At 40.1% G+C, this 24,832-nt stretch overlaps 1 protein-coding gene across 1 annotated transcript in view; it reads right to left on the reverse strand.

The window, feature by feature from the left end:
- Positions 1 to 24,832, reverse strand: part of CAP2 (cyclase associated actin cytoskeleton regulatory protein 2) — a 74,321-nt gene that overhangs the window by 44,035 nt on the left and 5,454 nt on the right. Inside the window, exons 2-3 of the mRNA XM_054381558.1 lie at positions 18,030 to 18,154; positions 14,018 to 14,118 (exon numbers count right to left, since the gene is read on the reverse strand). Coding sequence (XP_054237533.1) covers positions 14,018 to 14,118; positions 18,030 to 18,153 — 225 coding nt within the window. The 5' untranslated portion in view covers position 18,154. The remainder of the gene's footprint in view (positions 1 to 14,017; positions 14,119 to 18,029; positions 18,155 to 24,832) is intronic.

The raw sequence follows: 24,832 nt of genomic DNA on the forward strand, positions 1-24,832 counted from the left end.
ACTATTTCATTAGACTCCTGTATCCAGTGAAGACTAATGAGTGAAAGTGGGCCGAGGGGGAGGGATTTTTCTCAGTAACTTCTGTGGCTCAGCCAAAAGATTGCCACAGAACAAATCAGCTGAAACTCAGTTATAATGGATGACAGTAATGAAGCCTGAGTGTCAAAAATGCATGGGAATCATAAGTAGATTGATCAGAGTAGACTAGAACACAAACTTGCACACATCTGCAGACAGAAATGAGCACATTTTGGAGCAAAGAGAACAGACATCTAAAAACTCTGGGTAATCACAGAATCATAGAATCAGTCAGGGTTGGAAGGGACCACAAGGATCATCCAGTTCCAACCCCCCTGCCATGGGCAGGGACACCTCACACTAGAGCAGGCTGGCCAGAGCCTCATCCAGCCTGGCCTTAAACACCTCCAGGGATGGGGCCCCAACCACCTCCCTGGACAACCCATTCCAGGGTTTCACCACTCTCATGGTGAAGAACTTCTTCCTCACTTCCAGCCTGAATCTCCCCACTTCCAGCTTTATTCCATTCCCCCTAGTCCTATCACTACCTGAGGGACTAAAAAGTCCCTCCCCAGCTTTCTTAGGCCCCCTTCAGATATTGAAAAGCCACAATAAGGTCACCTTGGAGCCTTCTCTTCTCCAGACTGAACAGCCCCAACTCTTTCAGTCTATCCCCATAGGAGAGGTGCTCCTGCCCTCTGATCATCCTGGTGGCCCTTCTCTGGACATCCTTTTGGCATTCTTGGCATTATGCATAGACACAGCAATTACCAGATTCCTCAGATGAGGTCTGTATTTTGAAAGAAGTAAGTTTCTCAAGGAGGTTCCTACTTTGCTTTTGGCAGTTTGTTGTAGAGGCTGGAGGAGACAGGTGTGACTGTGGACCTGAATGCCAAGACCGTGTCATTCCATTTACTCTCTAAGGTTTCCCATCAGTGAAGTGTGAAACAAGGTGTCTTAATCCTTTATCTCAGGTGTGTTTCATAGCTAACTTAGGTGATGGATATGGTTGGAAGAGCCCAAATCTGACATGTTTGCAGTGTCTGACATGTTTTCACGCCTGCTCAAACTTGTGGCTTGACTACAGTGTGTGATCTCTGTGTGGAAAGGCTTCTTTACAGTCAAGCCTGCAGAAGTTAATGGAAGAATCATAGGTATGTAGAGATCATCCTTTTAATAGCAACTGGTTTAACCTTCTCTGTCACAATAAAATGTCAACTTTTGGTATTTCTCAGAAGCTACTTCTTGAAAAATAGCCAGAGGTTCTGTGATAGGTGTCTTCCAGTGGTGACAATGCTTCTGACCTATCTGAAGTAGTGTAAGCACGGATGCCACCCAAATTTGCATTGTTTCAGACCAAGCAGCCACTGATGCACTGAATCGGAAGCTTAAATTACCAGTTTGCTTTGGCATATTTAATTGCTACAGAGCAGATTTGATTTTAGAATCTTCCTCATTCTCATCTTCCTTACGAGGAGAGACTGAGGGAGCTGGGTCTCTTTAGTTTGGAGAGGAGGAGACTGAAGGGTAACCTCATTCATGTTTATAAATATGTAAAGGGTGAGTGCCAAGAGGATGGAGCCAGGCTCTTCTTGATGATGCCCAATGACAGGACAAGGGGCAATGGGTGGAAGTTGAGGCATAGGAAGTTCCATGGAAACACAAGGAAATTTTTTTTTCATTTTGAGGGTGACAGAACACTGGAGAAGGCTGCCCAGGGGGGTTTTGGAGTCTCCCTCTCTGAAGGTATTCAAAATCCACTTGGATGCGTTCTTATGTGATCTGCTCTAGGTGACCCTAATCTGGCAGAGGGTTTGGACTAGATGATCTTTCAAGGCCCCTTCCAGCCCTTCACATTCTGTGATTCTGTGATTCTGTGAGTTTAAATGTTTTATTCAGTCTAAGATGCCCATCACTCTGGTATCTAAGCACTAATAAATAAATATAAATACTATAACTATTATTTATGTGACAAGTTTGGCAAACTACAAGAAATGGGCAGATGCATTCAGATCTCAAGTTACAAGTAAATTCAGTCTTTGAAAAGAAAATAATAGAACTAAATACAAGAGAAACAAACAAAATATTTCCTAATGAAATTTAGTCAAGCAGAGTACCCTATAGACTTGATTATATTAAATTTCTTGAATTTAATAATATATTTCCTCAAGTCATAGCATAATGTGAATATCAGAATCCACTGAACTTGTGTTGTTGGAAACAATCTTCATATAGAGATATGCTAACATTAACAGTGAGCATTTGCAAGTCAAAATACAGATCTACATACATTTGGGATTTCTAAAATATACTTAATGACTTTATTCTGAAACAAAATAGTAAAGAAGACATGAAGGAAAGGAATTGGGGTTTAATGGTCCAGAGTTCTAATTGTAGTTTCTGTAGAAATAATTCTGGGTCCTTTGGGTCTAACAAAAGACACAGGGACTGACAGCAAATAACTACCAATGGAGCTTCACTATCCTGAGTAAAGACTCCAGTCTCTCTCTAAAAGGGGCAGTACTGTAGGAGTAAAAGAAACAGTTTGTCTTTTACATTCTGCTTTCAAGACCCTCTTCAAAGTGAAGTGGTTAAGTGGCTGGTGGCTTGAAGGAAAAAGTAGGAAATGGGGGAAAAAAAAAAAAAGAGAAGTTTAGATTAAGTATGAGGCTGCCATAGAAACTATCCAGATCAGCTAAAGAGACAGGATTTGTTTTATACAGCTAATTGGCTGATAGAGGTTTTTTTAAACTGGGCCAAATGCTGGAGATTTAGGGGCAGTTCTCTAAACAGAGCTCTTTTTATACTGGAAAATGAAAGGAATTTAAAAATTGTCATCTTCCTCTTACTGATCCATGCAGAAAACAGGGTTGAAATTCTATTAAAAACTGAAGTAAATAGGAGATTTGCCATGGATTTTGATAGAGTCAGACACTGCCCCAGATATTTGCTCTTCTATTTTCAAGCAGATCCATTTGACTACCACAAATCAGGTGTCCTCTGTTAGTGTTTTGTTTTTTTTTTTTTCCTCTTTTAGTGTTTTTCAGTCTCCATGGCTATGTCTATATTAGGGAATTTTTGCTAAAATTTCTCAGCTTTGCTACTGCCTCTTCAGTACTGATGTAAGATTGTATCAGTGCTGGTCTCTCCAGCTGTTTATATCTGCTAATGTATGAAACTCTGTGCCATGTAACTGTGCACAGTGCTGGGCTTATTTGTGGTTTCAGAGTACCATCTGTATCCAGGTTCATTATCTTTTAGCAGGCTTGACTGTTACTTAAATCACTCCGAGCTCTTACCTCTGATGGAGCTCAAACAATATCAGTCTTAAAGACCTTTCAGTGTTAACAACATAAGACAGAAGGATAAAATTGTTTGGGGTAAATCATTGCTGCTGTCTGAAACACAGCCTGTACAGATGTACTAGAGTAAAGGGGGACAATTGTTTTTACATTAATTACAAAAAGATCACGTTGGATAAAGAATATACAGGTCCTGCGTCTTCTGCACCAATAAAATTTGTCCCAGTGTTCCAGAATTTCCTCTAAACTCTCTTAGTTCTAAGTGACATGAATTGTGCTGATTGATCTCAAAAAATTGTTAACTTTAAAACCTAATGAACACTATTTAAATGTCAACTTTGATAAATAATAAATTATAAAATTTGGTAGCAGAAGCAGTCAGTTATTTTGTTTGTCACTGTTTCAAAGAGCTATAAGCTTTTGGCTACAGGGCCACTGCAGTTACTGATTATGCCAAATGATGCAGTAGATCATCTTCTCCCAAAACATCTCTAATAACCCCCTAGAAAAGAAGAGTAAGCCCAGACAAAAGCTCTTGACTAGCTGATGCTCCCCTAAAGCTCAGGCTGCTTTTGTCTTCCAGATTCACAAATTCTTTATGAATCTTTTACAACAGCCAGGTATCTGCAACTCCGTTCATTTCAATTTCCACATGGCAAGTTCTAAAACCAGAGGTAGTGTATTGACAGTTAGGGATTCCAAAAGATCCACATAGAAAAATACTGACAATTGTGTGCAAAAATAAATAGTCCACACATTACTGTGTTCTATTTACAGACTAAAGAGGGTTTCGTTTTCAATACCCTTCTTTTTTGAACAATTTTTTAAACTTGTTCAAGAATTCAAGTTTTCCATTTACATTGTAGTGTGTTGGCTTCTGCAAAGAGTATCACCTGCTGGAGATTTCAAAGCTGTCTCGTTGCACAGCATACAGTCTTGGATTTACATTTATAGGCCTCCACATCAGTAGAAATGAAAGATGCTATTGGTACATTGCAACACCTAATTTTCTAGTCCCTAGTGCTTATCTGTGGACTGGATATCGGTCTACATTTAGCCCATATCTGGGGCTAAACTCAAGCAGTTGCTCTGTCACTTGATGACCCCAACAGAGAAGGGGGATCAGGAATAGGAGAGAAAACCTGTGGGTTGAAATTAAAATAGATTTAGTGAAGCAAGATAATTGACATCAATGCCTATATAGAGTATATAAAGTTATACTCTATATAGGCAAAGTTAGGACAGTCACATTAAACAAGAAAGCAGTCCTCAAGAGCAAGAGAAGGAAGAGTACTAAGGTGAAGAGGAGGAGAGTGAGGAGCAGAATAATGAGGGTAAGGAGGACAGTGAGCAGGAAGCTCCAGCAACAGGCTCTCCTCTCCTCAGCAAACTTTCTTCTTAATACTCATCATGACATTTCTGGTCTGGGATTCACCTGTAGCCAACACAGGTCAGCTGCCCTGGCTAACTCAAAATTTCTAGCAGCACGCAGCCCATGGTGGGCCAATAATTCTGTCACAGCAAAACCAGGACAAACTGGGTGTTCACCTCTGCAGAATTTGTGCTGTTATGTTCTGCCTTTATCATGTATAATTAGTGATAATGATAGAAACAAACTGCTGATTGAAACAACCAAACATTTTAAGAACAAACCTAAAAACATGGTAAGAACAAATGGCTTCTTTACAGTGCAGAGGATGCATCTCTGAAATCTACACTAGGCCACCACTGTTGGCTGGAGCTTCTAATAACCAGTCTGTCATAGTGTATTTTATAAGCTTTAGGGTCTGAGTAACAGCAAATGGTGATCAGTTGCTTTTGACCTGCCTCCAGTTTTGTCCCCAGGACTCCTGAAACACTGTAAAAGAATGACAGCTCAGAAAAGTATGCAATTTTCCAGGGAAAATAAACTTAACTAGTGACATTACAGGAATACAATTTGTATCACATGTCAAAGGTTATGCCATGAGAGTTGTAATTTTGGGGGAATCAGTATTAGGGAGAGTAGATAGGCATGCACAGCCATTTACGGAAGTTAGCCTCAACCTTCCTGAGGGAGCTCTTCATCCCCACTTGCCTGCAAAAGCAAGCAAGTTTCTCAGAGAAATATGAAAGGAAAGCCTCTTCAGGATTTCAATCAGGAGCAGAAATTGTGGTACACTGAAATGTCACAGACTTCCAAAGCTTCCAGTTTTGACTATTGCATGGAGCTACACCATGTATGCATTAGTCCTTAAATAGCAACCATATAAAATGTATTCAATAGATAAAACCCAAACTTTGGCTGTTATCAAGATTAACCATTTTTAAGACTCAATTTTTTTCCCCATGGACATCCGAGCTTGATTCTTTGGAGACTGCAGTTGTCTGTGTCAGACTTATTTGTGGAGAGACCTCATTTCCCTGAGGAATGACAAACCTACATTTCCTACATGGAACAAATGCTGTAAACCAGCACATCAGGCAACCCCCGAGATCTCAGTGACCTGAGGCTCTCATTATCAACTGTGTAAACATGTTTTTGCCTGCACTGGCTGCAGGCACTACAGTTATTTGATGGGCTTTTCTGCCCCTGAGGCCTGCTGCTAAGCAGTCTCACTTTCTATCCCCAGCTATCCTCTCAGAAGCCCTTTTCAGTGAAGGTCCAAATCCATATTAAGAAAATACCAGAAAAGGCTTTAAGAGTTCATAGGCTTTAGGATGTCGTTCATGTATCCCTGATTAAACAAATACAAGTTTTAGGAAGTTTCAGATGCATATCTCTACACATTAAAGAGGTTGCAGTACTTTAACTGAGGAGCTGATTTCTTGACTTTCTGTATCTGAGAAATATCAAAATCCCTGATATAAAAACTGGGGAACCGCTCATTTCTAAGAAGCTGCACTATCTTGAGAAAGCCTGGATAAACAGGCTCTCCTATTGAATGGTTTTGTGTATGTTCTCTCACATGCTTCAGGACAACTGGTGACATTGCCCACCTCATTCTGCAAGTAGTCCCACTGAGCTCCGTGGAAGCAGCTTAAAGGCTAAAAGTGCCAGCATCTGCCTCCTTGTAACTTCCACTTCTATCACCTCGGAAGAATCCCAGATCTCAACCAAAATGTGCTAATGTGGAAGGAAGTGAAAGCTTAAAGGTGACAATGTAATGGTATTTAAGGTTTCTTCCCACCTGAATGATGCTTTCCTGTTCAGAGGTGCTAAATACCAAAAGCCTATATTTACTTGGAAAGGAAGTCTAAGGCTGTCTGAAAGGTGAGGTAGTTTGTCCACGTGCACAGTAATGTGGTCTCTTAAACAGCACATGTATTAAAGCAACAAAAAAGAAGTATTTCAGCCTCAAAGATCTACTTCAGGATCCAAAACCAATATTTTTTATTACAGCTCCGGGATTTAGAATAAAACATATTATGAAACTTCTGAAGAAAACAGCAAAAACTGAATTGCTTTACAGTTGAGATTAGTTATGGAAATACGTAGTTCAGTTTATGGGTATTAGTAGACTAACAGAAGGTATCAGTGACAGTGACATGGTTTAATCTATCCTAATGGACTCTTCAGTATTCAGAAACCTGGCCATATCGATCATGCCATTCATACTGGATAAAAAGAGGCAATGCACATTTGTGGCCACATTCTATCCTCATCACTCCTGACAGCACTCCCAGCTTATTTAAAACAACATTCAAACTGCACATTGGTTTCCCTTGTGGCTTAATTCTCATTATTCATTGAACGCCTTTTTACTAGAAACTGACTGAAGAGCCAGATTCTGAGCTCATTGTTTGTTTTTTTTGCTGACTACAACGAACAGCCTTCTCAGTTTCTAAGCCTAGCATTTCTATACACTCAAAACAGTTGTAACCACCAACTAGCAAGATAAAAGCAGCTCAGGGATGGGGAAGCAGGCTCAGTGAAAAGAGTGTGCACATGCTAGAAATTAATAAAAGACTTGCTTGTAACCAGCAGCAACCAATTATATCAACCACACATCAGAGATGTGTCCCAAAACAAAACAAAAAAAAAGTAACACCCTCCCCCCCCAAAAACCAAAACAAACCAACCACAACCACAACAAAAAACCAAACAAACAAGAAACCCCACCAACAAACATAAAACCCCACAAACACAAAACCCCAAACCTGGACATTCATGGATGTGTACTTCTCATCTTGAAATAAATGGGCCTAAATAACGTTACTACTCTAACTTGAAAAATCATAATTCTTTTCCAGAGAAATAAGAACCATGAGCACTGGATGCTGGTAAAGAGTTTTCCATCACAGGAGGTTCATAGTGATGACAAAAGCAGGGATACTGTCTCTCCATTCCTCTCTCTTGGTTTTCCTGAGAGTTTAATTTGCCAGTGATCCACAGACCGCACTGTCCCAAGGCTGAGTTCCTGAGCTGACTACCACCTATGAATGCTCTTCTAGTCCTGGACTGCTTTGAATCAGAGAGAACATAAATTTCTATGAATACAGGCTGAGAGAGTTGGGTTTGTTCAGCCTGGAGAAGGCTCCAGGGAGACCTTATAGAAACCTTCCAGAATTTGAAGGGGACCTACAGGATTGCTGGAGAGGGACTTTTCACAAAGGCACATTGTGACAGGACAATGAGTACTGACTTCAAACTAGAAGAAGTTAGATTTAGATTAGACATTAGGAAAGAAATTCTTTACCATAAGGTTGCCCAGAGAAGCTTTGAAGGCTCCAGCCCTAGAAGTGTTCAAAGCCAAGGTGGATGGAACCTTGAGCAGCCTGGTCTAGTAGGAGATGTCCCTGCCCATGGAAGGGGGTTGGAACTTGAAGGTCTCTTCCAACTCCAAGTGTGATTCTAAGTCTGATTACTCTTTCAAGGCTTCCTCATGGAACTTGTATCTGTGCCAACTCCATGTCTCCAATTCTCCCTAATAAGCCTCTCTTCACTTTACGCTCACAAGTGTCCTGCACCATGACTGTGCAACAGGCTCACTGAGACCCTCTCACACTGTATTGGTGGCTGTGAGTGCAGCTGGTCCATACACTGAAGCTACCTGTCATTTAGCTGGATAATTTAACCACAATAGTTTTTCACCTTAGGATTTTTGCTCAGCTGGATGCAGTGGTTTTCAGCCTGTGAGACACTTAATGCTTCTAGGTCTATACACTACTTCTGGAACCCCCTGCTGAAAACCAGTTTTCCTGAAAGTAGACTCAAATTTACTCTAAAATGGCTTCAATGAAAATTGTTTGGAGGACAGCAAACTTAGCTAGACTTCAAATAAGTGAAATATAACGCATACCTCGATTAATTGCTCCAATCATTAATTAAAGGAAATTAAATTAATTGATAAAACATGGACCTTAAATCTAGTTTGAACACTGCATATTATCCTGAATTCATCTGGTCAATTAAAGACCCCTTCACTACTGGAAGTTTTTTACATGAGTAAGTTATCTTCTAACATTTTCTTGGGCAAACATGGCAGAGTTTTCCTTGATTTGCCATTGCATATAAGGTTTCTGTCATGTGTTGAGTTGAATCTGCTGATGGGTATATTCGATCCCACCCTGCTGTCATGCCAGCTTCAAAATCAAAGTGCTGGCTGGAGCAAAGTACCATGGGGCTTGAAGTTCAGATTGTAACATGAGAGGCTTCCTGTTCTGGTTGCAGATTGTTTTCTGGGTTTGGGATGTTGGTTTTCTGCTTTGCTGGCTGCTGAGTGCTTGGGAGGGGGGAACCGTTTTATCGCTGGCTTCTGCTGATGCTTCTGTTTTTGCTCAGGTAACTGTATAGTGTATGATCTCAGTAAACTTTCTATCTCAACCCAGAGGGTTTGGGTTTTTTGGTTTGGTGGGTTTGTGTCCCTCCTGTCTGTGTAGGCTGTGTTAACCCAGGACAGTTTCCCACTGATTCCTTTTTCTTTGGCAATCAGAAAATCCCATTGTACTGGGTAACCGCATTACAGATGTAGTCCCTGTTTTTAGGGAACTTACCCAAAAAATGGTGCCTGATCCACTGTACTACTTTGAAATCAACAGATCTATTTCTGGCTTTAGTTAGAAACTACTCTACATGCAAAGAAATGCCATGAAAACATGTCCAGGTTGATGACTTCTGTTTCTTATGTTGTGCTTCTGTTTCTTATGTTGTGCTTCTGTTTCTTATGTTTCTGACTGAGGCAATACCATATGAAACATTCTCATTATGTATTCCTACCACCCTATATTGGCAAGTGCATGTTTCCCATGCCAGTGGTACACAACTAAATGCCCACTATTGCCTACCATGGCATCAATTTTTCAATAGAGTTTGACTTTTGTCGCTTCCTTGCCTTTTTAAATAAGAAGAAAAGCAAATGGTATTTACTGCACTGCCAGTGTCAATGAACAAGCAGCCTGATCCACCTCCCATCAAAAGTAATGGAAAAACTCCCACACTTTCAGAGGCTGTGGGTCTTGGCTTACAAAGGACAGGTTCTTCATGCTCAGGAGCCATCTTTATTCCCAACCAGGTGTCAGATGCAACCATGTCTGCATATCACTGCAACCTGCCACAATAAATCCTGCTTGTTTTGAAAGACAGAGCCAATCCCTAGGACACAAGTGAAGTTGTCCTTTGGAACAGAGCAATCAAAAACTGTAAAGCTCCTGAAATTGGCACTGGTTTTGGATTGGCCACTTTGCTACATGGTGTATATTGCTTTTCTGTCTTTCCTGGCATATTGAAGTGAAAATTCTTTATTACTTATGTTATTCAGTACCTTGCAGCACACATACGAGGTGAGAAATAGAGCTGGATTAGCATTACAAAAGTAACTTTAATATTGATAGATAGCCATAGTTATTTTTGACTCACTGATGATTTTATTTTTTTTTCACTTTTAGTGGATAGTAATACTGTTTTCTACATTTGGTCTCTTTCAGCTGAGCACATTGTGTATGCTCTGAAAAGAAATTGTCTTTTTATTCTTTTTAATGTATTCTGGTATTCCCAGTTCTGTGGTAGCTACTTGGTTTGGTGTTTACTTCATGTGGCAGAAAATATCTATAACAGAAATGCAAAGGCAGGCTGACAACAAGCTTCTCTTTGGGCATGCTGACATCATCCTCCTCTCTGAGCTCTAATTCAACTTTCAACACAATGCCTAAAACTGCACAGCCCCTGGGCACAAAAGATGAACACGAGTGTACACTTGTGCATTCTGTTGCCCGGTAAGCAAATTGCCTTGTTAATGAGGAATCAGTCAAATAATGGCTTTGATAGCCTGTGTTTAGATTAGGTAAAATAAAGTGCAAGAGTGGGTTTTGGTATATCACAGACAGCAACACAACCTGTTCAAAGTTCAAGGCTATGAAAGTCATTGATTAATTCAACAAGTCTCACAAGACAATACAAGATACAGCTATTTGAAGTGTGATAACTACTCTTTGGCAAAAATGATGAAGCTGGGATTTTTTAACTTCATTCATAGACCAAACTGGAGCTGCACTTTGCAAAATGTATGCATATCTCTTAACTGCTTTCAGTTATCTGTCTGTATTTACATGGAGTATGCTTGGAAGGAGGAGAGGAGAATGTCTTTGCTTTCATGTAACAGATAAAGAAAAGAAACTTTGTGGATATGTGTACTTGAACAATGTTTGTGGGGTGAACATGGTTTCCCCTGCTCATGATGATAACAAACGAGTGTATGCACACAGAGAGCCTCTGCAGACTGGGTAGCATGCTGTGAATTGCTGCTTCCTGCCATCTTGTTTGAGTAGTAATGATTTTTATCTAAACTCTCCCCCAGTAGGTAAAAGGTTAACCAACAGCCTTTGTATTTCTGAATGCTCCAAACCCAAAGCGTAATCAGTTTTGTGTCTGAGCTCTGCATTTCAGCAGTTGGAAGTTGATGGAAGTGAGGAAGAAAAAGGCATCCATATTTCTAGTTTTCCTTTCCAACCTAAAAAGCTTGGATGAGAGAAGAGGGAACATAACTGAATCATTCAAGACAACCTGTTCTTTCAGCTAGTGGGGTTGAGCGATTAAAAGACTTTTTCAAATAAACAGTAAAAAAAGAGGCAAGTATTGCTTAATGTATTTGACAGGAAGGTTGTGATTCTGCTCTGCTGTGTACCACTTAAAATACCACAATATGGAAAATTTATGTTATCTGTTCTTCTCTTGTAGAACTAGTACATTCTCTTCTTATCATTATGTCTCATCAGGTACATCACTCAAACTCAAGCCATAGTGTTCTGCCACTTGGGATATCACATAAACATAAACAACATGAAGAAGTTCATAATAAACACATCACAAAAACCTGCTTCTCGGCCTTTGCTTTGGCTGGCTTGGCTTTGCTTTGACAGGGCGAGAAGCATATCAAATTTGCTTGACCAGCTTCCTCACTGGGACACAATCTGAAGGCAGACCATGTCTTCCACAGGCAGTTCTTTGTCATCCACAACACGTTTTCTGTAGGGCAAAGTGATGGGACTTATGTCTCTGTGGTCTGCTATCAGCCAGTGCTATCCTGTCTGCTGGGCATAAGAGATCTGTCTACACTTAACCCACGGTCTGTTTTATACTACTTTTGAAGGTCTCTCATTCTGACATAAGAATGACTCAGTGTTGGCACACATGGTGAATCAGCTACAGGTCTGTTATAACCTGTAAAAGTTGGTGACAGCCTCCAAGACACTGGTATGTCAGGCCAAAGAGAGTGGTTGGCAGCAGTCCTGGCCATACTCACATTTTCACTGACACCACATGTTATAAAGTTATGTCATGGACAGCAGAAAGTGGTTTCACAAAATCTGTGACTGCAGGGAACTTTATATTTCATGCAAATATCCATATAATCACTGGAGCTTTATTCTACAGCAACAGGAAAATGATCTTGTCTTAGCCATTTATGATCTTTTGTTTTAAACAAAGTAGAAACCAAACCCTTCTCTCTGTCTTTTAAAAGAGCATTTCTTTAATGTAGTTGACATCAGAGATTCACCTCTGCATGTTCTGTAATTTGAATGAGAAACAAGCTGCTCTCAAGATTGAGTCTAAGCAGAACTCTTCCTTGATAAACTCATCTTTGTTAAATCCACCATGCTGCTATGTTTAACAGAGCCAGCAGCTAGCAGTTAGTTCTCTTTTTTTATTTCCTTCTCTTTCAATAGAGTATTTAAGAGGCCATCATGCTGACAAAACACGACCGGGGCTCCCCAGCAGATACTACTTATGGCCGTGTTCTTCCTTTTGCCAGAAATAAAACCCACACAACCCTTACAACAATCAGCACAGAAACCATCATGTTAAATGCCTCATTTCTTTACCATAATATGAAGTCTTTCTTTCTCTCATATTACCATTCTGGTCAGTCAGGTATGTGAGGTTTTTCTAGGCAACAGGTGTTTTTTGAAATAAAATACAACCTCCCCTTCAGCTCATTATGTGAAAGAGACAGCAGCTGCAAGTATAATGCAGAGGACACATGGCCTATAAGACACCCAGAAGAAAAATACTCCTTGTTCCACTTGTTAAGGTAAAGCACAGATGTTGCTTCAGTGATAAGCATAAGCATAAGGCAACCACAGTCTGCTTCATGTTGTAAATTCAGAATCTAAGATTTCAGAGTATTTAGTAGGCTGCTATCAGAAGTACTCATTTCTTTATGTAAGGGAAAGTTGCTTGTCTAATCACACAGTCCAAACAAATACTCCTTATCATGGTTTGCATTACACTATCATCAACAATATGCTAGGGATTATCCACAAACTCAGCAGATAAATTATTGATAATCTTTTACATGGAGTCAATTATGAGTATCAAATAGTGGCAAATGCATATAGTAATATACTTACTGATTGCAACATCTACAGATAGTGTACACTAAAAAGGTTTTAGTCAGTTAGAATGTTAAATGCAATTTTTTTCCATGCTTAGTGTTGGTACTAAAGCTATTTCTGATTCTCTCAGATCTAGACTATTGAGAAATCAGCTGCAAAATAATGGTGTCTAATGAATGTAATGACCAAAGCTAGAACCAATCCTTTCCAGGAAGCAATTCTCTGCTCAGTTAGGTTGATAATTCTCCCCCACCCCTGGTGTGTTAATTTTTCCTCATTTTTTTTCAAGAACAAAGTACATATATTGAATCTTACAGTATAACTGTTAAGGTGAAAAGGCTTTTTCAAATAAAAAGGCAGCGCAGCACTTCCTTAGAAACACAAAGATCCTTTAGAACTCCCTTATCTCCTTCCTCCCTCCAATTTTCTAGGCCTAACTAGGTCAGAAACTCTACCCTACCAACAAGAACATGTAGCACCACAAAGAAAAGAGTTCACAGAATAATCCCAGAGCTCTTGCTCTGTGAGTAGACAGGTTACTTTGGCTGTCACTATTTATGCTGGCCTTGCAGTGTAAATCCCAGTAGCTTGTAGGACTGCTTATTTTTCTGGCCACAAAATATTCCAGCTGAGAATATTTCTATCTCTTGCATATGATGGTCTTCAGCCTTTGGTGCTGTAGAGGGGAAGAGTCTCTTCCTATGAATCCATACAGCATTTTGCCCTTCCTGAACCAAATGTCCCCAGTGTGTTATGCTGGTTATTAGCACTACAAGAACTAAGATTAAAGTGCTGCTATTAAAATTCTCCTCTAGTCAGGAATCAAAGCTGATCACACAGATTCCAATTTATATTATAGGGAAACAATTTGAGTAAATACTTACATGTGTCTTCACATCACCTTCAAGAATTTTGCTGTATCTGAGAAATTCAGCAACACTTCCATTCAGCAGCCTATCAAAGGCTTCGACATATGGTGCTATGCCTACAGAAGAAGAGCAAGGCATTATAATGGGTACATAAAGTACATAATGCATAGGACATTCATTTGTAGCAGATGGAGGAGAAATACCATAGAAACAGAGGAAATTGCTGTAACTTAGCTCCTGCTGTGCTCATGGATTTGTGAAATCAGTGGAAAAGCATGCATAATGACTTCTCACTAGAAAGAAGAAAACCAAATTATTCTTGGCAGAACAGGGGTAGGAACATGAAGAGGATTTACTGTTGTTGTAGTTTAAGGGTTAACAGGTGGGCAGGTGGACCCTAGAACCCCAGTGAGGTCACCAGGTCATGTTACTCCCTCCCTTTTCCTGCCCATCCTCTGTTTAAGGGGATAGGAAGTTCCTTCGCTCTCTTGTTTTCACCTTCCTGCCTAGCAGAGAGCTGGTTACTGGAACCCTCAGCATGGCCAGGCCTGCATCCACGTGTTGTGGGGGAATCCATTGCCATCCGAGATCAGGTTTTGTGTATCTCTGTATATATCCCTTCCCTCAATCTCTCTGTATGTCCCTTTTCCATTAATACGTTTTATTATCTGTTAAAATTACTTTCCTAACTTCCAATTCCATGCAAACCCTTTTGTTTACCCCTTACTTCCTCTGCCTGTCTTTTCCCTGAGGGTGCAGAAGAGGGGGTAATCCAAATTCTGTCATGTGGGGGTTTTGCCGTGAAACCTTAAATGGTGACATATGTGTAACGCAGTAGGAACCCTCTTTTGTCTTAAAATAGCAGGTGCTAAAATCAGCGTTTCTCAGTTCTTCAAAGGCCTGAAATCACAGAATGGTTTGGGTTGGAAATGACCTTAAAGATCACCTAGTCCACCCCCCTGCCATGGACAAGGACACCTTCCACTAGACAAGGCTGCTCAAAGCCCCATCCAACATGGCCTTGGTTGCTGATAAACATGATTGTCTTAAAATGGTAGGTTTCTCCTTATTTTGTTATCTGACCTTGTAAAACTGTTACTGGATAAAGAAGGCCCAAATGAGTCTTCTAGATGACATATCCCATTGACTACATATATACTAGATGCTCTAACTGGGGAATAAAAATGCTAATTTCTACATGGTATACACCGCAGTTTCTTGATGGAGTGGACAACTGGAAAATGAAGATGAGACCCTTTCTTATGTGCTTGGCTTCTAAATGGCTTTGCATAGCATCTTTTAAAACAGCAAAAGTAATCTTTCCTTGGATGCTTTCCAGTCCTCCCTTTACTCCCTCATATATCCTCATGTCTCAGAACCTTTGCCAGGTCCAGCATGAGTGACGCATGTGTGTATTTATGGCATCTGTAGGATCTGAGAGACCAAGGTTAAAATTCTTCCCAGCCTCTTTCCCTCATTAAGGAAGACTGAAGACTGCTCTGAAGAGGTACCGGGCTATCCCCAGGGAGTTTCTTTAACCTTTTCATGCTATATGACAATTGTGTCCAAATTCATAATCTTGAAAGCCCTCTTTATTCCACAAGAGTCATCTGGCTCCTTGACAGAAAAAAGAAAGGCTCTGGCAATTGGAATTTGCAATAGCCTGTGTGGAAAAAAAAAGTTGTTAGTCAGCTAGGTGAGATTTCAAGGCTTGTTTTGTCTTCTTGATGTCACTCACCTTTAATTTTGAGGAATTTCTGGGCGTTCTTCCATATTAAGTGTTTGCATGTAAACCCTTCAAATGACCTGGTGTACAAAAGGGTTTAGTTGTGGAGATGCTTTCCAAAGCCCATTTATGTTCTTTGTCAAAAATACGTGTATGTCTCCAAGAGAGTCATTGTAACCTTTTACTTTAGAGCAGAGTTTTAAATAGCAATTCACCAAATGGCAATTGTCCTGTGAAAAACTAGAAAGCAACTGTGCTATTTTTTACTGTTCAATACAGCTTACTCCCAGGAGCATTTACTAGAATTTGCTGTGGGCTGTGCAAAGCAATTGAATGATTTGTTTGTGATCCTGCTGTTACAATGCCATTTAGGCAAACAGTAAAGGTACAGTTCTCCCATCCTCCTCATTATTTTGTTGCTGCTGAAAAAAAAAGTATTAATTGAAAAGTCAAAGTTATTTTTTGTAATAATTCTACTTATGGTATGGCCTTTTAGAGGAGGGGATCATGGTAGAAGGAAGCAATATATCTCCATTTCCACTAGAGACTTAAAAAAGGCCATACTTTTAAAGGTCACTTTTAAAGGAGAAAAAGAGACATGTTCTGTAAGACTGCCAGCTCTGCAGCTGCTGTGGAGGTTATGTGAACCTCTGCAGAAGCACAGTAACATGATGTTTGTGACATTGTATGTGTATCAGTCTCTCAAAGTGAAGAACCAGTACAGTCTTTCTAACTGCATCAGTCCCCACGTGAGACGCTTCTGCCTGGGGATGTGGTGCAGGCTGGCAAGTGTCGCATGGGGCTGCTCAGCTGAACTTCTTACTGAAGTCTCCTAGTAGGTGTGGTTTATAGTCTCACTCCAACAAGGTTTGTCATTTGGGTACTTCTAGGGATATATTGGGTTTTTCAGGCTCTGCTTCCCTGGGGGGCAAATATTTTCACTTGAGTGAGCTCTTAGGTTAGGCCAAAGGTACAACTCTTTTCATGGAAGTACCTCACATTCATCTCCTGTTCTGAAAGCAGCCCTGGTTCTGCAATACTGAGCTGTGGATTGATTAATGTAGAGATTCACTTAAATGGATTCACCATAGGATTGAAGCCTGTATTTTTAAAATGTAGATTTCCTAGCAGTGATTGATTTCTTTGCCAGTTTGTACACAGGCCATGTTTCTCCATGACTTTGCTATGGTTTACTAGCTGTCTAGGTTTTCTGTGGGCTGTAAACTTACTGTGACTACCTAACTCATCTGCTGTGGAAGCCTGCTGGAAGATGCTCCTTTCTTGCCATTGAAACATGTTGCTCTCAATCAGCTGCTCCACAGCAGCTGCCAGTGTGTAGGCCCACGACATACATGGGGACTGCGGGGAAGGTCCCTTGCATGTGTTGGTGGGTAACAGCTGGCATACAGGGACAATAAAGCACCTGACGCACACTGACTTGCTTCAGTGTCAGTAGGGAGGTTGCCTGCAACTTTCTGCTTGTTCTGCAGCTTCTCTACAGCAACTAAGCCCATGCTGGGATGTGTTTTTCTCTGGACAATGCTGGAAAGGGCCATGGAATACAGAAAGCAAAGGATGTGAAGCTAATGAAGGGATTTATGTTGGGATTCTTGGTGATACAACAAGCTGTGGAGAAAGGAAAGGGCACTTCAGTCAGCATTAGAACTGACACATTTATATATTGACACTGTAAATTTCAGGAACAACAAAAAAATGGAGTGAAAAAATATGATTTTGTGATAAGATGTGAAAAAATGAAGATACACTTTTTTGGTGTATTCTGCAATGTTGTGCCTTGGAGATCCACTCGAGAAGGGAGAGCTCTAGAGATAACAAAAGGTGACCATGTATGTGTGGCAGCCCTTAGCCAGCAAATGCTTATAAAGATAGTAAATAAGTAGGTCTGCACTGTGAAATTCAGAGACCTGGCAAAACCTCTTGATATTTGTGTTACTGGCTTCTTTAGGAATATTTATGCTGTAAATTTTGGGAATGTCTCATTTCTTCTGCTAATTGGGCTTGAGCAGACATTTTCAGCTGGTGAATCACCTACAACAATATAAATGCTAAGTGATAAAGTTTAAAATATGGCCAGGATATTGAAGAGATTAGTCAAATCCTGACTTTTCTAGGCTCTGATGCATACAATTAAGCTTGTCACATGACATTTATAAAATAATTTTTTAAAATACTACTTTATTTTAGTATGGATTTCAAAGGAATGGGATTGCAATCCCCCTCAGAAGACAAACATGTGCTCTGTCGTAACAGAGAGACAGTACTTCAAAAAAATGGACTTACTCCCATTGACTCCATTGATAGCATCACACTCCATTCCACCAGATCTGTGTGAATCTGAAAACAACGATTCAAGCCGGGTCACTGCTTTCTCCAGTCTCTCCATCAAACCATGACTCTCTGCCATTCTGAAAAAAATCAAGGACAGAAACTGTGTTAGACTCCTCCGAGTAAAGCCCACACTCTGCATCATCTTACAGTTGTGTTGATCTTTTAGCTTATCTTAGACCACCTTTTATGGTAAAGCTTGTATTTTTAAAGTATTGTCTTTTGTAACATACAATCATAGAATACTTGAAGTGGGAAGGGACCTTTAAAGATCATCTAGTTCAACCTCCCTGCAGTAAGCTAGGACATCTTCAACTAGATAGATTTCTCAGAGCCCCATCCAACCTGGCCTTCAATGTTTCCAGGGACGTGGTATCTACCATCTTCCTGGGCAACCTGTGTCAGTGTTTCACCACCCTCATTGTGAAAAAGTCTTCCTAGTATGTAGTCTAAATCTCCCCTCTATAAGTTTAAACCAACCACCCCTTGTCCTGTCACAACAGGCCCTGCTAAAACGTCTGTCCCCATCTTTGCTGTAGGCCCCTTTTAAGTACTGAAAGTCTGCAATAAGGTCTCTCTGCATCCTTCTGTGAGCCGAACAACTCTCTCAGCCTGTCCTTGCAGGAGGGGTGTTCCAGCCCTCAAATCACTTTTGTGGCTTTCTCTGGAACCACTCGAACAGGTCCATGTTATCCTTGTGCTGAGGGCTCTAGAGCTGCATATAAACAGTTGCAGTGAAACAGCTGACACACAGTAACTTGCTTTTTTGTGAACAGAACTCAGCCCTGGGTTTTCATTGTAAACAGCAGATTCAAACCACAGCTAGTGTGGCTTTGGACAGTCTATATGTGTACAATTTATGACAAATAGATGGATATGCTCTCAATCAGATATTGAAATACTTATAAATGCAATTGGTAAAAAAATTATCCCTACAGTGATTTGCATCAACCACTTACAGAGGCAAAAATACAGACCACATTAATACTTCCCAAAAGCCAGACTTTACAGCTCCTGATTTTTGAAAAAGTACATTCTGAACTTTGCCTCAGTCTTTTATGATTTGTAATACAACTCAGCCACTTTATTGAAGCCTACACAAGAAGTCAAAAAAGGGTTTTGTTTGTTCTTCTGGCATGATTTCTAATCACTTAATTTTTTTCTTCCAAAAGCACCTGATGTGAATCAGTGTTTCCAAAGCTTTTTAAATCAAGCAGTAATTAACCTTTGGAAAGAAAAAAAATACAAATCCAGAGGACTGGCTTGTGCAGTACTGCTACAATGGTTTTGAGTTATTATGAAACAGAAACTAGGTTAAATTTTTAACAACTCACAGATTACTTACCCCAGAATATAATCATCTGATTGCTTCCATGTCAGGAAGTATAGGCATTGACATTTTTGAACACTGGCCAGGAAACACAGTGCTATATACACCTCATGCTGAGGAAATGGTTATATAAGCAAAGACAAAACAATATTTAAATTATTGAATCATTGAATGGTTTTGGGTTGGAAGAGACCTTTAAGATCATCTAGTTCAGTCCACCTGCCATGAGCAGGGACAGTTCCTACTAGACCAGGTTGCTCAAAGCCCCATCCAACATGGATTTGAACACTTCCAGGGTTGGAGCCTCCAAAACTGCTCTGGGCAACCTGTTCCAGAGCTTCACTGCCCTCATGGGGAAGAATTTCTTCCTAATGTCTAACTCCAGCTTCTTCCAGTCTGAAGCCATCATCCCTTGTTTTAGGTACTACATGCCTTTGTAAAAATCCTCTATCATTTAACATAACAAGTTCAATGTACATGTTCCTTATTTAAGGTTATGAGTGGTTTATTCTGCTAAGTGACATACAGAAATGGGGGCATGATCAATGGCTCCTGATTAACATGACAGCTGTGGACAGTTCCAGCTCAGCTCTCACTCTGGGCTACATTCCCTGCCCAGCACTGGGATGTGCAGACGTAGAGGCTAGAGGGAAACCTGCATCCCCAGCTGGATTTCACCTACAAGTGAAACAGAAGATTTCATAGTCAGAAATCCTTGGGAGAACCATTAACATGATAAAGTTTTAGCAAGAATTTATGGGGTTTTTCTAATGACACTAAATAAAAAAGCAAACCCCCCAAAAAAGATGACACCAGGCAGTGTGCATATGTCAAGATTCACAGGGGCGTTTTTAATTATACTGAAAATGCCACTGTTCTGTTTGAAATATCAGTAAATTTTTTAAAGCCCCTTAATTTTTTGTAAAGTTATAAGTATCTTGGCAAGGATGAGATGAAGATACCAGGACAGCTTCTGAAATGTTCTAAATTTTACAAGAAGGTTAAACCTTTTCTTAAAACAATGCACCGTTAATCCTCAAAAATATTATGGGCACATTCTTTACACATTTTACCTTGCTACATAATAGCCTAAAATAGTGTCTGTTTTAGACACTGTGTTTTAAACTAGTCTAAAGTCAGGCTGGTCTATCATAACAACTGTTGACTAATTTCATCAGCATTTTAAAGTACGTTTTCAGCAGAGCTCCCGTTTGTCTTTATTTGAAGATACAGTCTGATAGCTTGGGTTCTTTCCATCTTCCTTAAAATTTCCCTTGATGACATGTACAAATTTGTTTGGAAGACCTATTACTTTTTGGCCTCTTCAGCCTGATTTTGCCTGTGGAAGGACTCGATTATTTCATTACAAACCCAACCTGTTTGACAGTGTACTCTCGGAGGTCTAAGGAATCTCACAAATGAACAGAGGTGGATCAGACTTGTAATGTTCTATACAACAAAGTGCTCTCTGTAAGATGCTTAGAATATGGATTACAGTGTCTGAAGCTCAAGCGTTTCCTCAGCTGAGGAAAAACTTCTTTCTTTCCTTTGAGGATGACAGAGCACCTGACCTGGCTGTCCAGGGAGGCTGTGGTGTCTCCTTCTCTGGAGCGATTCAAAACCCACCTGGACAGGATCCTGGGCAACCTGCTCTGTTGGACTGTACTACATGATCTCCAGGGGTCCCTTCCAACCCCCACCATACTGTGATTCTGTGATTTTTATGCAGCACTTTCCAGAAGCAACATAATCTTTTGCTCACTATATTCTTCACAGCTTTATTCTATTCCCAGAGAATTACAATGCTGCTCTTCCAAAAGCAGGTATCACAGCAGTGGGGCAATCACAAAACATTATCTTGTTATAGTCTTTTTTACCATAAAATTAGAGATGCCAGGTGGAATGGTTTAGTGCAAGGGCTAACCTGCCTGCTCTCCCAACACAAAAGTGAGGGGAAAAGTAACACAGACAACTCAGGGCTGAGATAAAGAGATAAGAGTCTAATATATCATAATCACGATGCATAATTACCTTAGCTAATAATTTAATAATACAATGCATTATTACCTTAGCTTAGCCTATTTGCAGAAGAAGTACAGTGAAATACAGGGGAAAAAAAAAAACAGCATAAAACAGAAAACCAAACCCCACAGGTACCCAACTCCTACCTGTTCTGCTGTCATGCCTGCAGAAAAGAACCAACACCCAAGAACCCGAAACCCAGAAGCAGCAACCAGAACAGGTAGCCGCCCATGTTGCAATCTGAACCTCGAGCCCCATAATACTTTGCTCCAGTTATCACTTTCATCTTTTAAGCTGGCATGACTGTAGCATGGTATGAATAACAGCAGTAGATTCAACTCAATCCATGACACCAGATTTTTATTGTTTTGATAAAGCAAGTTATACACTTAAGAACTCCTCAGTCATGTTTACACTGAACCTACCATTTTATTTGTGTGCTTATTTGACTACAGACCCAACATGTTTGACAGCACCCATGGAGCTCTAAGGAATCTCACAAAGTCTCATAAATTAACAGAGTTGTGATGTTCTGTACAACAAAATGCTCTCTGAAAAATGCTTAGAGTATGGATTATGCAGTCCGAAGCTTCAGGAATAACCCAACTCAATGACCCTATGGACATTTTCCTCCCTGGGGAGGAATAACCTGTATTTGATGTACCTGATAAACAAATATCATGACCGCATGGTATTTGTATCTATACTTGCATATATGTGTGTATATAAGCATACACACAGGTATCCCTGTCATGCATGAATGAAGTGCAGGTATACTTTTGACATTACTGTATGTAACATTACAAGAACAAATCAGTAACAACCTTATATTTACACTTTATCATCAGTTGACTAGGTATCTACCTTACCAACAAGACTGGAATTAATGTTACCGTTCTGAGGTGAAGACTCCATGGAGCTATTTTGTGACAACTCTCTCCAACACTTCTCAAACTGAGAACTGACTTCTTTGCCTATATTTAGGGATTTGGCTCATATTACAACAACCTTCAGCATTTTCTTGGCTTATATTCAGGTGTTCATCTGATTAATTATTCCACAGTGCTGTGCTCTGCATGGTCAAAGCAACATCACAAAGCTGCAGTTCAGAAGGAGTCAAAACACAAATGGTACAGCTTGACTCTGTGAACATACTGTCTGTGTGATACAACATTCAGAGATTTGCAGTGCCAGCAAAACCTTTGCAGATGAATGAAAAGTAGAGGATATCAATACGTCTATGGGATGCTTCCACTCTCATAAAGCACATTTTTTTTCATCAAGATAGATTGTCTATCTCATTTCTACTAGAATTTCAACTAAAACTTTGATCTTTTCCTGGAGCTGATGCTAACCACTTTAAGTTGTTAAAAGCAACAGTGCTTCAACTCCCTTGTAATCCTACATCCAGTTGCTCTCTTGGTGGAGTACACTGTCCCCTACTGAAAATAAAGTCAAGGAAGAGCTAGGAAAGGTGTTAACTCACATCTACTGACAATCAAGTAAATGTTGACATTGTTAACTGTCTCTTGTGCACAAAAATATAAGAGGGAGGATCCACAGATCTGCCCTGTTTACTGGTAGGTATATCTTTTTTGAGCGTGCTAAAGACATGTGATAACACTACCATCTGTTGTTTCTTCCCCAAAAGAAGTGAAGGCAAAACCAGGTAGAACAAGGCATGCTGAAAACCAAAAAGCAGATGTCTTTTTATAGACAGGCTTTGAGAGATCACTGCTTTTTTCCCCAATTTGACAGCTGTCTCAAAGCATCATTTATCTATTATCAAGGGAAAAACACTTGTCTGTAGACTAAAATTCCCTGACATACTCATCCCAAATAGCAGTCAAACCCGAAGCCAAAATGCACAGGTACTCTTCCTGTTATCACTCTACATAGCTTATGACAGAGGACCATATTGCTCTACCTCAAGAACAAACGAGCTGTACAAGCCCACAGGGAAAATCAGAATAGTAGTACAGGGGGGGAAAAAAATCATCGGGCATGTAGAATGGCAGTTCTGAACACAGGAATGTTGCCAACCTGTAAAGTATGATATTGTTCTGACAAACATCAGCAAGAGATAATATAATGGTTTGCTTTACTTCCTACTTTTTAATTTAGAAGAAACAGAAGCACCTTGTTAAATTATTTTTACCCCCTACGTACCAGTTTTTCCAAATCCACCTGGCATCCGAAAAGTTAAGACAGGTCTTACTCATGCTCATCATCTGAGATGCTACACGTTCAACTTTGATCTTCCTTTCTATGCCAAAAAAAGGGCAGATACCTAAAACAGAATACAGACATCGCTCTGGCTTTTCAATTCTAACTAACATTCCTACACTGCTTGGAAAATCACAGTCTTACTGAAAGTATGGCAGCCTGCATGTGTACCTTCTCTTAGCCTTTTAATAAATTGCTACTGAGGTATGAAATAAAATATACAAACCCCTTGCCAGCCAGTTGGTGCTATCACAGAGCCATTCATGAACATTTTAGAGATCCAAAATACTGTGTCCTCCAAGAGTTCCTTCTGTACAATATATATCAAGGGAGGGAAAATGTTCCTGAATGTCCCCTCAATATACAAAACCATCTGATGGCACTTCATTTCTGAAGAGAACACTGTTAACTTGAGCCTTAAATGGCTGGCTTTGATACACCATCACTCAAACCTACGTCCCAACCCCAAGCTGTGTGGAGCAGGCATTCTTTTTGCCACCTTTGGCATTAGACCAAAATTCCTGGTTGTACGCCTTTGGTTCTAGACAATGAAAACCCACACCTCAGGTTGCTCATTCCCAGGCAGAACACAGAAGCAGCCTGTTTCTACTTGAGTGGCTAATGAGGAGCTCCTGAAGCTGCATGGGTTACCACCATGGAAGACTTTGGGTGGAGAATACAAGGCAAGTGAGTATTGGTTAGAAGAATGTGCTGGTAGACAGACAGAAACATTGCCTTGTATGGTTTGTGTCTTGTTTCCCATTAACTGTATGGGAGGAATGTAAACAGAGGCTTGCCAGACTCATGTCAAGTTGGATTAAACCTCTCAGAAAAGCACTGTGTGAGAAGAATGATCCATGGTTCAAATAGGAGCCTTTGGCAACTTTCTTTTCTTGTTCTGTCCTTTCTTCAGAAGCAATGCTTTTTTAAATAGAGAAAAATACCTCTTATCCAAGTAAAAGATATAGTCTTGTGTATGTAACCACTAAAATTTTGACAACTGTCTGTCAAAATGAACAAGTGTTATACCTGGAATAGCAAAAAGACAAAAATGTCTGTGTGACTTGTGCTTTTGTAGCTGTGCCTTTGTAACAGATGTTGGCTTGAAGTTTTGGCTGGCTCTATTATATCCACCATAAAATACTTCTGTATGTAGCTCAATATGTATTAAAACCACTGA

The sequence above is a fragment of the Indicator indicator genome, chromosome 6, assembly GCF_027791375.1.
Source record: "Indicator indicator isolate 239-I01 chromosome 6, UM_Iind_1.1, whole genome shotgun sequence".
NCBI classification, from domain to species: Eukaryota; Metazoa; Chordata; class Aves; order Piciformes; family Indicatoridae; genus Indicator; species Indicator indicator.